Below are 18,024 nucleotides of genomic sequence, written 5' to 3' on the forward strand. Positions count from 1 at the left end.
CGTCACTACACCAATTTAGCGTTTAGCTTAAAAAAAAAAAAAAAAACTGTAGCCAAATATTCCCCCATAGTCGGCCGGCAAAACCATTTAAGTCGGTGATTCGGGTCGTGTCACGTGACAGGCTCCTCGTTCTCCTATAAAACAAACGTTGATGTGCCCCTTTAGAAGATCTTCGTCAATAGCGTCCATTCACGAAACCCGACAGTCCGCGAGATCACGTGCAAGTCGATTCAGAAACACGACAGTCAAACTGATACAAAACTGCATCTTTTTTTAAATTTTTTTTTTTTTTTTTCCTTCTTCTAAATTTACCAGTAAGTGTGGATGAATAAAATGTGACTGACGGGTGAACGTGGAGTTATGAAGACAACGTTGATGCTGCTCCACTCGGGAACACTCACAAGCTCAGTTGGACTTCAGTGTGGTTCTGGCGTATCACGTTACCATGGAGACAGCAGACATATGTTCCGATCGACCAGAGGAGCCAGCGACGCTGCCGCACACGCACACACACACACGCCGCGGGGGGCAAACAGGACAGGAAACTGTCAGGAGAAATCAGAGTCAACATTCTCCGCTTTCTCTGGGAAACTAACTCAAGAGATTTCTCTCCGAAGGTTTTTCCAACGCAAAAGTCGCAGGAAGAGAGCGGCTAATTTATTCACTGGTGTATTCCCATCAGCCTTTGTGTTTACTGTTTATTAGTGCTTTGCTCGTGTTTATCTTCGTCGCCATCAGCGATATATATCAGGGAGTGTTTTGTTTCAGTCAGTGAGCAACGTGAGCCTTCTGCCTCTTCCCAGAATATTATTATTATTTTTTTAAGTTTCATATTCATTTTTGTTGCTCGCAAATCTGTTTTACACACATGAGGAGATTATGCATGTGCACACACCTAGTCATTTTAAACAGCTTAAAAAAACAAACAAAAAAAACAAATGAAAGTCATGATATGTCATAGTTATGACACACACACACACACACACACACACACACACACACACACACACACACACACACACACACACACACACACACACACACACACACACACACACACACACACACACACACACACACACACACACACACACACACACACACACACACACACACACACACACACACACACACACACACACACACACACACACACACACACACACACACACACACACACACACACACACACACACACACACACACACACACAATATGTTAACGGAGCATTCTTTTAGAACTGCACTGGTCTTTATTCTGCATCATGGTGCCGCACGATTATGTGCCAAAAAAACGATAATTACAATGATTTGTATATATTGATGGATCTCCAACTGTCCTTTTTAAAATCCGGCATAACGATTATATATATATTTTTTATACACCCTACTGGCTGCAGTCAATAGTGTTGTTGTGGTGCAGTAAGTGCCATTCAGTTTGAATTGAGCTCACTCATTTCCTTTTTACGACTTACCGGCTGGAGTCTCCATTGGCCCTCGTTGCTAGCGGCGACCCTGGCGGTTTGGAGCCGTGCTTTGAAGTAATTTGAAAAACTAGAAAAGCTACAATGGACAGACAGACTTTGGACACTCACGGGCAAACATGGCGTTAATCATCCGCCCAGCGGCTGATAAAACAGACAGGTCATTAAGAACAGACAGCGTTCATAAACTGTACTTTATTAACTGTCCTTTATTAACTCTCTGTGTGTGAGAGTGGGACAGTTTTTTTAATAAACATTCTGCTCCGTCTACGCGTCACCTCCCCTCCTCCCCCTCCTCATTCTCTTCCTCCCCTCCTCATTCTCTACCTCCCCTCCATCTCTCCGAGGTTGACAGTTAATTGGGAGTGTGCGTTAATGAGCTGCCCCTGAGATGCTATCTTCTCCTTTCATTAGGGAGGGAAAGCCGGTAAGGAGAGAGTGTCAAGGAAGTGAAGGAGGAGCGCGGGGAGAGCATAGGGGACGAAAGGGGAAAGTAACAACAACAACAAAAAAGAGACAGAAGAGTCAAATCGGTCGATGGGGGAACACGGAGAAAGTTTTTCGGTCACCGCTGTGGAGTGTGTGTGCGTTTGTTTGTTTGTTTGTTTGTTAATGAGCTAATCAATAGCAGAGGTGTGTATGGCCGGGAGAGGGTCTGCTGCTGGAGATTACGTATAGACACACACAACCCGTATGACTTGTTTGTCTGGGTTTTTTTTCCCCTAATATGGCTTGACTGAAAGTATCTCCATCTACAGTTAAAGAATGCACCGCTTCATTTTGTCTCTCGTCAGCGTTATAGGGTGAAAATTGTCTTTTTTTTCCTAGCTTAAGAGGACTTTTTTTTTTTTTTTTAAGAAAACTAATTCACTGTGTGCGCACAAATTAAACCGCCGACAAAGTCTTCATCCCGTTACGTCAGACTGACTTTTATGGACTCTGTGTTCATCTGAACCTTGAAATGGAGAAATGTGAATGTTGTACAGCGCGAGCAGAGCTTTTCCCCTCCGCTTGAAACTTCTGGGGACTTTTTTTTTTTTTTTGTAAATACAGTCGCTCGCTCCCACAGCGAAGATGTTTGTCTCGCTGATTAGCAGAGCCTCATGAATACCTAATCACTGATGCTAATCAGCCCTCTCACCTAGGGTTGAGCTAAAAATATAAAAATCACACACACACATCCTAATACACACAAGCAGTTTCTGCACACTCCCCCCTTGTCTAAATACTTCTGTCATCACAGGCATTTTAACATAACGTTGCATTCATCCATTATTAATAGACAAACAGCATTTATCCACATAACCTCTCTCTGACTGAGTAGCTTTTAAAAAAAAAAAAAAAAAAAATTAAAAAAACCACACCGACAGCCCCGACTTTTGATCTCAGACGCACACTTTTCAACCTCCGAGCGACAAAGACCGAGTAAACAAAACATTCCTCGCAGTCGTAATTACCACCGTCGTCAATGCCGATCCCCGTTTAAACTCACACGGGACGGACTGAGTGAGGGAGACGAGAGAAAAGCATCTCATTTGACTTGAAACATTTCAATTACCAAAGCGAGGGCGACGTTTCAGGGCTGAACGGTGAACGTGAAGAAATCATTTGAATTAAGAGTGCGACACAATAAGTGAACGCATGAGAAAAGACGGAGGGGGGGGGGGGGGACGTGACAGTTGCAGGTTAAATAGCTTACACCATAGGAGGGGGATTTGGGTGCATCTGCTAGAGGGGGATATTAGCAGGATTATCTGTCAACCCTGTTGCTGAGTTGAATAACATTAGAATCCTATTTGCTTCCTGTCCAAAATCCCCCATTTGCTCTCCACTCACTAGTTCCTCATACCAAAATTAGTCCATTTATATTCTCATAACCCATATTACACACACACACGTGTAAAGCGCATGTTAAGTGTATTGATATGTGTGTGTGTTCCTGTAAGTGTGGGTGTGAGTGTTGTATGCCATTAGTAGGACAGGTCTCTCTGCACCCATAGGCCAGCAGGCCAGTGTGTCATACACTGTAGCGAACACCCTGAATACTAACACAGGAAGTGTTGGCATCTGTTTTTTGTGTGTGTGTGTGTGTGTGTGTGTATGGCCCTGCACATCTGTATGCATGTGCGGTGAGCGAGGGGGATTGAGATTGGAGTGCGTGTGCATTCGAGTGCGATGAGGGTATTACGACGTGTTCCATGGACGCAGTCTGAGGTTAATAAATATTGACAGTGAGTTATCTCTTCTGGCAGGGTCGCAGGTGGGTTTCGACGGAGCAGATTGGACACACGGGCGAGAAGAGCGAAAAAAAAATGTAAGCGTGCGCGCCCACCTCGTTCAAATCCCCCTCCGCTTCTTCTGTTATTCTCCACTCCCCCTCGCATTCAAGCAATTCCTTGAGCAAGGCAGTAACGAGCAAATCGCCGCGGCACTTTACGGCGATAATCACCCCGCCGAGATAACGGCGCCGCCTTCCACCTCGCCGGCACGGATGCTGCGCGGCGTCTTTTGCAGCGCGAGGGGCCTCCTATCATATCGCAACGCGGCAACAACACAGTGATTAGTTTCTGCTACACACACTCGGCTCAGAGAGCAACAGAGAGAGACGCAGAGATAAACAACAACAAGGGGGGGGGGGGGAGACAAAAAAGGTGAGTGCGAAGGGAACACAGTAAGGTGTTTTCACTGGAGAGCTACTTAAAAAAAAAAGATTTGTTCAACAGCTACAGACACACATGAAGGTTTTATTTCGGCCCTCTCAATGAGTGTATGGGGAGTGGTGATCGATTAACGCAGCCCAACCCTGTGACATTGCCCAGCCATTCCTCCACTCATGAGGCACACACACACACACACACGCACGCACACACGCAGAGTCGGGTTCAACGCTACAACGTGGCATAAATGTGGATATGATGTGTGGATCCAGTAAAGGGAAGAAGGAAAAACATTTTTTTTTAAAAACAGGAGAATAAAAACAAACACCATCCAAGGTCAAATTTGCACTTCTTGAAAAGATCCCACTGAGACAGATATCTGCAGTCGCACAGATGCTACAGCCTGGAGGAACTTCGACAGCGTTTCTCCCTTTTAACTTCACACTCGTACGTTAATGATCGCGTGCTTTCAGAAGTACGCGCTGCCAGCGGGCTTCGTAGCCACGTGCAACCGGATCTGATCTCGGCGAGCGTGGAGGTATATGGATGTACGCAGAGATGGAAACGCTTTGATGCCATTATATGAAACCGTATCGCATTACTAGCGTAAACTAAATCCCCACGTATCCAGCTTCCGGGCCAAAAATGTTGTATCGTTCACACATTCAAGAATCCCTTTTATCCCAGACTAAAATCCTTTACATGTGTTAAAACTCTCTTTACTGCCAGACAGCAATAAATCAATAAAAACAAAAATGCTGACGAAAAAAAAAATCTGTTCAAATCGGCCCAGGTGTCATTATTGGATGGCTTACCTACCCGCTTGCACCTTGCAGAGACTCTTCCGATACTTACATAATAGCGTGACACCCAATACCACTTCTACTAATATTATAACGCACTGCGGAACCACAGCCGTGTGTGTGTGTGTGTGTGTGTGTGTGTGTGTGTGTGTGTGTGTGTGTGTGTGTGTGTGTGTGTGTGTGTGTGTGTGTGTGCGTTCATCACAACGTGTTGGGTGTGTTCTCACATGTGATACGCGGCGCTCCTCTCCCCAAACGCTTGCTCATGGGACCAGGATGCAAGCATAATGTGTTTTGGGGGAGTCGTATTGCAGGAAGGCCTAAAAATGGAGGGACTGGGATTTTCTAACGTTTATGTCGTCGTATAAACAAAGTGATGTCTGTGTGTGTGTGTCCCCTTTATGTGTGAAGTACAAGTACCTTTTTGAAGAGCAAGGAGTCGTCCATGTGCTCGCCGTAGACGGAGGTGAGCCTGTACTGGTTCTCGGTGGTGATGTCAATCTGGTAGCCGGTCAGGACGTAGCAGACTGTGCGGAACTCCTGGATCTTCCTCTGAAACACCTCCTTCAGCCGCTGGTTCCTGAGCTCCGAGCTCTCCATCTGCTTACGTAAATCTGAGACACACATGTTTGGGAGAATACAGTCAGAGACAGTCTCAACAATAGGTCAATAGGTTTGTGTGTGTGTGTGTGTGTGTGTGTGTGTGTGTGTGTGTACGACTGGAACATCTGATCACGGCGTCGAACAGCTGGGACCAACTTCTATCCACACATTACACTCTCCAAAGCCAACGGCAGAGCCATCAACCATTTAAATGCCATTTTTTATTATCCCAGGCAGAAAACGTAGTTCAGTTCGGAGGCTTTCCACTTTTCAAAAGATCCCACATGCGATGAAAAGTGGACAAAGTGCTCGAAAATAATGTCCGTGAGCAATTTCCTCAATCTTGTTCCTGCTAGTTACAAAAACACGCAAAACGCTGCTGCATGTTGGCTTTTATGCTCATTTCTGCCAAAGTGGTACAAATGTAAAAGTATTAATGCAAGAGCATGTCATGAAAAACAGGGGGAGTGCACCAGGAAGAAAAGGGTGAAAAACGGGCAGATAAAAGGCTCATTTATTAAACACAAAAGCATTTTAAAATGTGAATTTACTTAGATAAGGATGAAGAAACTACCAGGGCTTTTTTTTACCCGTTTATGACACACACACACACACACACACACACACACACGTCACCGATTCTCTTGTGTCGTGACAAACGCACACGTCCAAGCTCCTTCATTTCTTCTCTTCCTGCATCTTTTAATTTGTCATAATCAAACAAACACATAAATGGCCACCAAGTATAAACTTAAAAGCGTCCGCCTGTGTGCCCGGCTGGTCTCCCTGGGCGACCGGGCTCCTCTCGAGTGTCAGTCAGCGTGCGTTGAATACCGTTTCAAGACTTCGGCATTGTGACACAACTGTCACGTGTGACAGCTATCAAACTGCCCCGAATATGGCTGTAACATCTCGAGTGACGGCAGGAGGTAGACGCCGTTTGAATTTACTGCAACATGCAGACAAATGCAGACACGAACGCTGGGAAATTAACACGTTATTGAAAACGCACACGTTCTAGTTCAAAGCTTTCGGGGTGTGAAGATTCTCTCACCAACTGTCAAGTTGCGAAAAATAGGGATTTCTGAATAATTTATTTAAATTAATAAATAATATATATATATATATATATATATATATATATATATATATATATATATATATATATATATTAAAAAAAAAAATAATAATAATATATATTCTCCTTTTTTTGCCAACTAATTTTGCAGCCTGAACTTTGTTCTGAACTGCGTATCTGTAGGATGTAACGTGGGAAAATTAACTAAATCACTCAGCATGAAGACGGTGAAGCAGAGATGGGGTATAGCGGTAAAGGTAGTGGGAACTATGGCCGGGACAATGCAATGGTTCCCAACCTGGGGGGCCCGATCCCCATTAAAAAAAAAAATTCATTATTTCATTAATTTCTGTGAGGGAAACAACCTTAAATTGTTGATTATTATTTAAGAGACAAACAGGATAAAAAGGCAAAGTGAAGACCTGAACACAAGCTACATTCACGGATCTTTCTCTCTCTAAAAGGCTAAACGGCCTCAAAAAACATAAAACAGACAGATAATATTTAAATTTATCTGAACACTAAGAAATAATCTGCTAAAAATTCAGCCAATCGCTCGTTTTGCACAAACTACCCGCAGTGATTGTTTTCACCATTTGGGGTTAATTGTGCAGTTTATCAGTTGTCCTGTGCTGTTAATGTTATGCATTGAATTAAAAATGAAATGTACATTAAATATATGACTTGGTCAGCGGCCGTCAGTTTACTCACTGATGGAAAAGTAGTCCCTCAAGGCAAAACGTTGGGAACCACTCAAGTTCCTGGCTACAGAACAGAAAATTTGTTACCGAGGCAAAATCTATGTAAAAGGCCTCCAGCAGAATGTGCTCAAAAGCAACATGTTCAATCATATTTTCACTTTCCGCTGCAAAGGAACCCCCCAGGATGCAGTGGGAAGAGAAAACAACCTTCATTCACATGCGTAAAAGGTAAGAATACTACTGAGGAACAGGTAGTGCAACAAGAAATGCAACAATGAGACAAATTAAAGAATAAGTCCTGTTGCTTTACTTGTTAAAAATGGAATGGGAGAGCATACTTCACTCTGAGGTCACTGGCAGCAGTTATACATAAACATCGCAGTCTATTTACATTGTTTTTGGGCCGCATTAAAACAAATCTCATCTTCTTTAGAATATAAATGGACATTTCATTAGTGCAACACAGCAATTTCCAAACATTTAAGAGATACTGTTTATGGAGAATGTACGGAAAATAAGACATCCAACTGACTAAAACATCCACAATGCATTGTAGCACGTTTTCTGTTATTTAGAAGCGATAATAACTTTAAAAAAAAAAATCAATTTGAGATCTCTAAAGTGACTTTCATGGTGAGCTTCTACAGGGTTTATAACTAAATGTCTCGTCACATGGAGCATATGAAGTCATACTTCGAATATTAAGAAATCTGTGCCAATCTCAAACTGAATAAATGTCATGTCTTTATCTTTGATTCCTTTTCAGACGTCCCTTTGCTTTGACCCCGGTGCCACGATAAGAACAGATATCACACATTAAGTCTTTATCATCTGCTAGAAGTTAAATGGAGCACCCCTGGTGAGAAACTCAATTATCAGTTTAGGGAGAAGAATGGGCAAAAAAAAAATTAAAGAATGACAGAAGAGATGAGTGAAAGGAAAAAGAAAAAAGGTGGGAAAATGTAAAGAGAGGAGATGAGAGTTGTGGAGAGGCGACGGAAGAAGGGGAGTGAATATCTGAGCGAGGGGGGGGAAGCAGAGCGCTCTGGTCCTCAGAAGAAGAATTAGCCAACAGACATCCGCCGACGGACCGCCCTGAACTCCAATTAAATATTTAACCCCGTCGTAACTACACTTCCCCCATCTAACAGTCTGTCATACACCTCAGAGGACAAACGTCTGTTCCGAGTGGCCTTTGAATAGCAACGAAGCGACTCCCTTCTCAGCCAGTAGAGGGCGTCGGTGAACCGGTTCCATCCTCTCAATGACGCGTTACGATGTCCTCTGACCCGCAATTGTCCCCTCAACCGCCTTGGCGAGTCATCAAATAAGCGTTCAAAACATAAAGAACCGTTCCGAATACGACTCGTACTGAACGGAGCGGTTTCTATTGTGCATCGAAGAACTTTGAAGTACCCAATTACCGCTCGCACTGAGCCCTTCGTGAGTGTGTACAGTCTGGGTTTAAGCCTGCCACTGAGACCCCAATTTCAGCCCAGCTTGCTCCTCCCCTCCCGCTATGCGCACTAGTTTTGAAAGTGATCGCCTAAAGCAAAATGCAAACAAAACAGAGTGTGTTTGTCCCCCTCCAGCAGGAGGAAGACATGTGGAGCCAGACTGTTCCTCAAGCCGACACTGAGCGGAGGAGAAAGGCCGGGCCCCAATCTCAGCTGTTTGCCACGATGCCAGAGTTGCGACTTCGATACGATACCGCGGCAGAAGCCTGAAACAAGTAATGGAATAATAGATGACAGAAGACGGAACTTCTCGACGTATATTTTGTGTCCTTTTCAAGGCGGTGGAGGGGAGTGAAAAGAAGCCGTAAAAACCACAGGAGTGAATCGTTGCACCGTACTGTGTGAATACTTTTTAATATCCAACCAGTGCTTGAGAAACTCTTAACTCAGTTCAAATCTCTCCACCTCAACACGCTGCTCACAACAGGTTGAATCCTTCCTGGAGCAAGTGAGAGCACAGCGCCGCTGCACACACACACACACACACACACTCCCAACGCTTGAAGTATCGGTGCAAATAAAGTGGGGGTATTGACCAGTTTTAACAGCAGGTACTTTGGTGATGGTCATTGCAAGCGAATGGGTCTATTTAGAACACGCGAGTCTGTAATTTGGCCCGTCGGTCTTACCCAGAACCTCCTTCGACGGCGGCAAGCTGAGGCCGAGGCCGGCGGCGTGCGCGCCGGCGTCGTCCTGCAGACGGACCGCGGCGCCTCCGTCCTGCAGCGAGCGCACGAGCTCCCGGAGACGCGCCACTTCCTCCCGAAGACCGTCGACGTCCTGGTGCCGCTGTTGCTTGGCGACGGCGGTTGGGTTCATTTTGAAGTGGAGAACTCGGGTTTTGACGGGATCGTAGTCTCCCTGAGAGAGAGAAGAGAGAGAGAGAGAGAGACCAGAGTTAGCTGCAAAGAGTGGAATACTTTTTTATTTTCCAAAGATTTCTGAATGAAAGACAGAGTGACACTACAAAAGTACAAATATTTAAAGAGCAGGGTGCAAAAACAAAACCTCGTAAAGTCAAATTAAATATAACAGCATTAGTTTTATTAGTCTAAATGTCCCATAGGTGTGAATGTGAGAGTGAATGGTTGTATGTCCCTACATGTGCCCTCGATGGACTGGCGGCCTGTCCAGGGTGTCCCCTGCCTTCGCCCTATGTCAGCTGGGATAGGCTCCAGCGCCCCCGCGACCCTAATGAGGATAAGCGGTATTGAAAATGGATGGATGGATGGATGGATAGTTTTATGACTTTGAAAAGACATTCCCATTACCACACTGCTCTTTGAAGGGAATATTGTCAATTTGTGTCCAAAATTGCATTGTGCGTACACTTACTGCTGAAGCAGCGGGCCGTTTGAACTATTTTCTTCTTAAGTGCCATAATGTGGACGTTCCTTCCATGGCAGGAAACTCAGAACGGGTCTAAATCCTGTGTGTCAACAGAAGTGGTTTGTAAACGGCTACTTTCCCCATTTCAGTTTTCTAGCTTCACCCCTGACGGAAGGGGCCATGACTTTGGTACTTAAAATGCACAATTATTTGATTGATTTTGACAAAAATGTGAGAAAATTGTCAAGAAATGGGAGGATCAAAGTCCCCCAAAAAAAGTGTCTCGATTTGTTCGACCAACTGTCCAAAAATCAAAAGATAATCCATACACAATTAAACAAAACAAGGAGGAGAAAAAGTGTCAAATCCCTGACGTGGAAGAAGCTGAAACCAGAGAGCGGAGTACAGATGTGATATGAGAGCGTGGACGTGGCGGAGAACCCTCGAACAGACTTTCACGATCGGTTATAAAAAAAATAAAATACAAATTTTAAAAAGCCGGGTAGACTTTTATAGAAACCGTCGGGAGAGTTGTACATGAATAACCGAGGAAGGAGATCAGAGGTGAAGTGGCTTCCGGGAAATCAATCCATGCATTCACAGTCAAAATGACTCAAGAAGACTCGTACAATTTGAAACTCGAGTCGAGTCGACTCGAGTGCTGCCGAAGAGGTTTCTGGATGGAATAAATGGCCCTTGTTCACATTCTCTTGGTTTTAAGTCTGACCTTTCTGGGTTGTGGGACAAAAACTGCGGTAAAATATATATATTTATAGAGAAATAATTACATTCTGCACGTTGCACAAAAGGTTATCTTTTGATTCGTACATTCACTTTTCAGAAGATGCAAGAACAACATCAGGAGAGCGGATGTGTGGCACAAAATGTGGCGCAAATGTTACCAAAATGTTCCAGAAAAATCGGGCAAAAGAAAATATTTTTGTTTCTAAACCCTGACTTTTCAAGCTCAGCTAAGCATAGATTTATATTTTTGTGAAATAATGTCTTGAAGCCTATAACCTACGATGTAAATGCACTTGCTGATGCTTTGCAAACATCTCCGCATCTCACAGGGTCATGCAGCAACGTATTGAACCACTTTGTGGCTCATGTTCAGTTATTCGGCGCATTGGATGAAGCGGCTCTGTTGTGTAGGAGACGGGTCAGCTGGAATTTTAAAAAGCAGGCTTATTTCCAACAAAAGATATTTATTTTCCGTGCAGCCTGCGACCGGTCCCGCCTTACCTAGCCTGCCAAAAAAAACAACAAAAAAAAACATCCTCTCTCCAGAGGCTACGGGAGCAAACAGTGGAGTTATGAGCATCACACCGACGACCCGCATTATTTCCCAGCGTGCTACTCTGAGCCGCGCGGACCGCGGCAGCAGAAAGCACCGATTTACTGCCCGGAGCATTTAATGTGCCGTTGTGTTTTAAGCCTGGAAACACACCGGCGAAGTGAAATGTACACATGTATAATAAATAAGCAATTAAATATATAGTTTTTAGTAAATGTTTCATAATCACTGTACTGAAACTAAAAACACTGGCAACAGGAGAGTTTTTCGGCTAATGTTTCGTTATATCTCGACGCCATTGTTATGTATTTTTACTACAGTCCAAAAATGTAACCATCAAAAACAGACTAATGGGAAAATTGCATAACACCCAATGAGAAGACACAGAATAAGAAGCGAAAGCAAAAATGGGAATGTTTTTTTTCTTTTTGGCTCCCCAGAACACATTATGTCCTTCTTTTCTGACTCGATAAGGTCTGGGTAAATGAGAAGAGTCCATCTTAGCTTAATGCCAATAAAAGGAGATGCACACACACACACACACACACACACACAATCTCAGCTCTTGATTACTGGCTAAATTAGATTCCGTGTGGCCCCGAGCGACTGCTGCCAAATAAAACTACGAGCGCGTGGGAGAGCACGAAGGAGAGGAGGAGAAACGGTGAAGCAGGACACCGAAAAACATAAAAGGAGGGTTAGGGTAACGCTGCCTACAGCGAAGAAGCAGCGTGGATGATGGGAAGAAAGAAAAATGCCTAGCACGCTAATAAATAACACTTTGTATAATAAAAAAATATAAAATAAAAAAAAGGGACAGAGTGATTGAGCTTCACCAAAATGAGAATGCGTGTATTTATTTAAATTTATATGTGTGTGTATGTATATGTATATATATATATATATATATATATATATATATATATATATATATAAACATTTTCAACTGGACTGCACACACACACACACACACGTCACAGCCAGATAAAGTCAAGGCTTATTTGCTTCCTGCGCAAATCTTTTGAGGTTCTACATCTGTGTACGGAGGGTTTATTTCCAGGATGCCTCTGTATGGGTGCGTTGTGATAAACAGCCAGAGAGAAGTAGAAGAGAGAGCCAGATAGCGCGAGACAGATATGTAGATTAGAGCCGTAGACCCGGCAGGGAAAAGACCTCAAAACAGCAGCCAACAGCTACGTGCTGTCAAAAAAGGAGAAAAAACTCCCGACAAACATACTTCCTTGAAATTAGGCCAAGCGAAAGAAAATTAGAATGATTTGGCCGTGGAATTCATACTTTACCGTTTGGTTTTTTTGGATGCCTGGACTGAGCCGCGGGGCAAAGTTTTAATTGACTGCTCAAGAGCAATAACAAAAAAAAAGGAAAATGTATTTCTCTTTGGCATTAAAGCGAATCGCTTTCAGAGCGAGCCAAGAAATGGCATAATCTGTTTTTAATTGGTTGAACTCTCCTCGTGTATCACAATAAAAGTGAGAAAGGCCATCTCTTCCCATCTTCATTCATTTTACCTTCCGAGCAGCAAAAGAAGGGGGGAAAAGAAAAAAAAAAGAAAATCAGGTGATTGATCATCATCATCCAGTGAAATAGCAAACGTTAAATCTGAAAGTACAAACGGGGACACTCATTTATAAAATGCAGAAAGGTATCATTACCTTTCGCTTACAGCGATGCACTGCGTGTTTATAAATCATAATTTAGTTTACCGCCGCAACATCAGAAAAAAACGCCAAATTGTCTGAGTTTCAAATTGGATGTTAGCAAACTGCTTAATATTACAGTTGGCCTATTTTGTGTGTGTGTGTGTATTTACATGCATATATATTCAGGCTGCTCTTCCACACGGTATTTACAGTGCAGCTAGGTGGAGAGCCCAAGGCTACATATCTCTTATTCATAGAACAACAATAACAACACATCTAATACCAGGAAGCAGAGTCCATTATCAAGGAGGCAGTGAGAGAAAGGTGACAGAGAAGTATGAGATCACAAGAAAGAGAGGGAGAGTGTAAGAGGGACGTAGAGAGAGGGGGAACAATGTCTGTTTTTAACACCGCTGAACAAATCGCTCTGAAACAACCACTTATATACTAAATACTGCACCGACCACGGGGGACACAGGAGCCACTGATGGAACAGGTGACACACTAATGGTAGGGGAGGGGGGAGCAGAGTACTACCATCAGACAAATAACAAAGAAAAGGGTTCAACTGTAAACCCTGTGAACTGATGGAGTGAGAGGTGGAATTGGAAAGACAAACTTCTTCTTTTGAGGCACGTCATTTAAAAAAAAATTTAAAAAACACACATCCGGCACACCTCTCCTTTCAAAAAGAACTAAACGGGGCCGTGCCGAAGTATTCATCCCATGTTGTTGCATTACAACCATTTGTTGTAAGGGACCCATACAGAATCGTCACATTTGGTAAAGTGAAATGACAAATAACTCTTAAAAACGTGCATTCTCTCTACCGACCAGCAGGGGGACGGCACTGCCCGGGTTGCAAAATAATTCCGATTGTATTGAAGTCGATGAGAAAATGAGCCTACACCTCACTTGATTTACTACCTCAGTAAAACATAGTGAACACGAGTTTATGGTCTCAATCACTGAGATGTAGGATCCTACCCCAATAAAAAAATTTAAAAAAAATAAATAAATATATATATATATATATATATATATATATATATATATATATATATATATATATTTACAGACCTGACCATCAACGTTTATTAAAACCAATATTGTTTTTTTTTTTTAATGAAGTTATGAATAGAGATTGTTGGCAGCCAGGTCTGAAGAATTCATAGTAGTTAAAAACAAGTGTTTTCTACTCTGCCGTCTTAATGTCCATATTGTCTCGAGATAAAAGCCCCGGACACGATGGTGTCATCGTCCTCTTTGTTTGCAGTGCAGATGATCCATTCACTCACTTTCTGGGTACGGTCCCTTTTTTTCCGTAATAGAGTAGTAACAAAAATTACAGAAATGCAAGTAGTTTTTCTAATACTAGTGCTTACTATTATTAAACCTAGCGGCAACATATCGTCTTCACGGATATCTTGAAATAAATGGATCCAAAAGATTATGTGTTGTAAACAAACTACATTGGCGGAAATCTAAAATAAATAAAATAAATTATTGTTCTACCCCTCCTATAAATTGTACATAAAGATTTTTGTAAAAATGTACACGAATATCGTCATCCGTCTCCATATTCTGTCCACTTCATATCGGGAGCTCGCAAATATCAAACGTGCTTCACGCGGCGCACCTCGAGGAGTACGCTCCCGATAACGGCTGCTTGACAACAGTTTGAAGTCAATAAGAGAACAACCACCACAAGCACAAATCCCACTGTGGCGTTTTACGATATGGGCCGGGTGTGAACGTGGAGCAGCTGCGAAGCAGGTCCTGCACCTCCGTCCCCACGGCGACGAGGAACCCATGGGGTGGGGTGGGGTGGGAATCTAGGTGGAGGCAACACTCCAGTGGGTTTTCCTGCACGGGCAACATTTGAAGATGACAAGCAGCGCTGATGTCTTCGGTAGAAATAAAAAAAACTTTAAAAAGTGAGGCGTCATGGTGGATGTGCAACAGCATCCAGTAAACACTGAGAAAGATGCGTTTGGTAAAGTGTAAGACTCAGTCCGTGACAGAAATATATGGTAACCTTTGATAAAATACTACAAAAAAAGTTATGTTTACATTCAGTGTGACTCAAAAAGCATTGTGTGTGTGTGTGTGTGTGTGTATCCTTGAGAATAAGATGTTTAAGGACATTTTTGTTTGTTTGTTTCCATCCATGTTTACTAGCTCGTCGTCTTTGTTGCCGCATCGCAGCATTTCTCTGATTGTTACAAACACAAGTGCATCGGTGGAACAGTGCGACAGCGTCAACAAAAAAAGGTATTGACATGCAAATGTTCGCACAAAGAAAAATAATAAACATCCCCGGTGTGTAAAAGACCCTGAAGGTCAACTTCTGATTCCGTGACGTAAATCTAGTACCGTAATCTAGTAAATCGCACTTGGCAGGGCATGAATATCACCATTTTGCTTCTCTTTCGTTGGAGCCAACAGCAAAGAGATCTTTAAAAAAAAAAAAAAGGCAGCAGCCGCATGTCTATCCGTGTCCTCCGGGTCCACAGATCAATCACCAAGTCTCAAGAAGTAGGGAAAAGGTCTTTTACAAAAGAGTCGACAAGTGGATGCTGGACTGAAAGGGGAAGTTGAAGAGCCGTGTAGTATTAGCATCAGGGCCCGAGCCTTGGAGAGTTCATGGATACACGAGGGAAAGGGAAGGGGCCGAAGATTCCCCGAGGAGTATCTGGAATGTGCAACATGTCATCCTCTTCCTCTTTAAACTCCGGTCACGTTGACTCATCTCACCTGCGTGAAGCAAGTGTTGGGAGTGACCTTTGCTTCTTTTTTTCCCCTGCTAATTGGACTCCCGGTTGCTGTGCCATCCATTGGACAGATGGCTTTTCTCGTAGATATGTTTATTTTCAAGACTTCAAGAAACCAATGATTATGGCTATACATTGTTGTAAAAAAAAAAAGGCACATTTTCCTATCTTTTTCTTGATATAGAAGCAAAAGCAATGCTTCGTTCTGTTGAATGAAATGCATTTCACCATAAAGCCAAACTTTGCACGTACCCGAGGGTCAGCTTGACGTACATGTCGCCATCAGAGGGCGTGAGCGACGGCTCTGTGCGGATGTCCACGTACCGGCAATCTGCTGCGCCCGTGCGGGCCGCTCCAGAACTGCTGCGCGTCCGAGTACCCGTCCATCTCATCCATCATTACTGACATTTCACTCTCAAATTGCATCTTACACTGAGCAGGTTGGGGGGAGGTACTGCTTTCTGACGTCTCAAATCACTTCCCTGATTTACTGGGTAAGAACGGAGCAGCGCTGACATCATCTCTTTGGCTCAAAAGTCTGACGGCTGAGAAAACGTCAAGATAGTTTCTCACTGCCAGTGCACATAGCTCCCCACATGCCAGCAGCCCTGTGACGGCTGACGGAGAGATCACGCCGTCTGGTGGGAAACGGAGCTCAGTCAACGGCGTGGCAGTTGTTACCGAGTCACAAACACTGGGACAAAAGCTTCAAAAAGCCGTTGAGGGAAAGGCCCTTAAAAGTTTAGACAAATTGAAAACTAAAGGCTGGAACAAGGGACGGCTGGTGCAACGTGAGACACTTAGACCAAACCTGATTGAAGAGACGCCGCCTCCTTGCCCTCAATTGTTGCAGCCGTCCTTCAGCCACCAATCATCATCATCAATCTGAGCTCAACGGTCCGCAGGATGCAACAGCCTCATTAATTTAAGGATTCGGCAGGCTGCGAGAGGACGTTGGTAAATAGCCGTCTTTGACATCGTCATTGAAAACACGTCGAACAATATCGTGTTCAATTGTCTCAGTGAAATATAGCAAGGGACAAGGTTGCCCAAAGGAAATGAGTTATGAATATGGAAAGTGCTGTCACGGGGACCTGTTGTTTTAATGGGGTGAGATTTATTGTTTTTCCTTGGTGTGTCAGTGTGTCAACTGCTGGTAATTACCGGGTGTGTCCAGCTGCCAAACATTATGAGACGCAAAGCATCTCGACAACAACTTGCCACAAAACTACATATTCAGGATTAACTATATTTTTTAACCCTGCTACTAGAGAGGAAAAAGCTCAAATGCAGCCTTGAGGTTGTATGCAGTGAATAAATGAAAAAAATAAATAAAAAAATTATAATAATAAATAAATAAATAAATATATATATATATATATATATATATATATATATATATATATATATAATAACTGACATTAAAATGTAAACGTGGACTTCCAAAAGGTTTATAAATAAAAAATAAAAAATAAATTAATTTAAAAAAACTACGAACAACTTTGTCACGGTACACTCCACTTAAAGATTACGACCTCCCGAGAGCCTGAAGGAAAGCCGTACCTGGGCCACAAAGTCCATAGTCAAGACAAAATATGAGTAGCTTTTTCAGCTAGTGTTATGTCCATCCATCCTTCTATCCGACAATAAACACATCTGCACAGTGTTGCGTACAGTAGGGCGAGCTGATGCAATCTCTTGCAATGGAAACAATCTTCGCCTAGACACCGACGTGACAGCTGGAGCCAAAAAGACAAAGTACAGCAGTATCAAGTCAAACGTCATGGCTGCCACAGTCTGCAGTGGAAAAAAAGAAAAAGAATAAAAAAATCACAAAAAAATACATTGGAATAGAACGACATAAGACTACTTAATAGCCGTTGTTGAAGCCGTGATGATGTACAGGATTTCTCAGCAGAAAGAGGAGCACTCTAAAGTAAGACGAAACGCACACCGAGGAGCGCCGGTATTGTTCCTCATAAGACCGAACGTCGACTGCCTTTCTTTAAGACGGCCACGTCAAGACATATTTGGAGCGAACATCTTTTAAAAAAAAAGCACCCTTGAAATCTCCACCGTCACCGTTTTAGCCCAGCGAGCGAGAATTCATCAGGTTTAGAT

General features: G+C 43.1%; 1 protein-coding gene across 2 annotated transcripts in view; it reads right to left on the reverse strand.

Moving 5' to 3' along the window:
- Positions 1-18,024, reverse strand: part of mad1l1 (mitotic arrest deficient 1 like 1) — a 44,161-nt gene that overhangs the window by 9,583 nt on the left and 16,554 nt on the right. The window contains exons 1-3 of one of the 2 annotated variants that reach the window (XM_034544223.1): positions 10,172-10,262; positions 9,472-9,703; positions 5,364-5,557 (exon numbers count right to left, since the gene is read on the reverse strand). In XM_034544223.1, the coding sequence (XP_034400114.1) occupies positions 5,364-5,557; positions 9,472-9,661 (384 nt within the window). In that variant the 5' untranslated portion in view covers positions 9,662-9,703; positions 10,172-10,262. Of the gene's footprint in view, positions 1-5,363; positions 5,558-9,471; positions 9,704-10,171; positions 10,263-18,024 lie in introns of those variants that run through there. The other variant, XM_034544215.1, reaches the window with a different exon arrangement.

Source organism: Cyclopterus lumpus, chromosome 1 (assembly GCF_009769545.1).
Source record: "Cyclopterus lumpus isolate fCycLum1 chromosome 1, fCycLum1.pri, whole genome shotgun sequence".
Classification (NCBI taxonomy): Eukaryota; Metazoa; Chordata; class Actinopteri; order Perciformes; family Cyclopteridae; genus Cyclopterus; species Cyclopterus lumpus.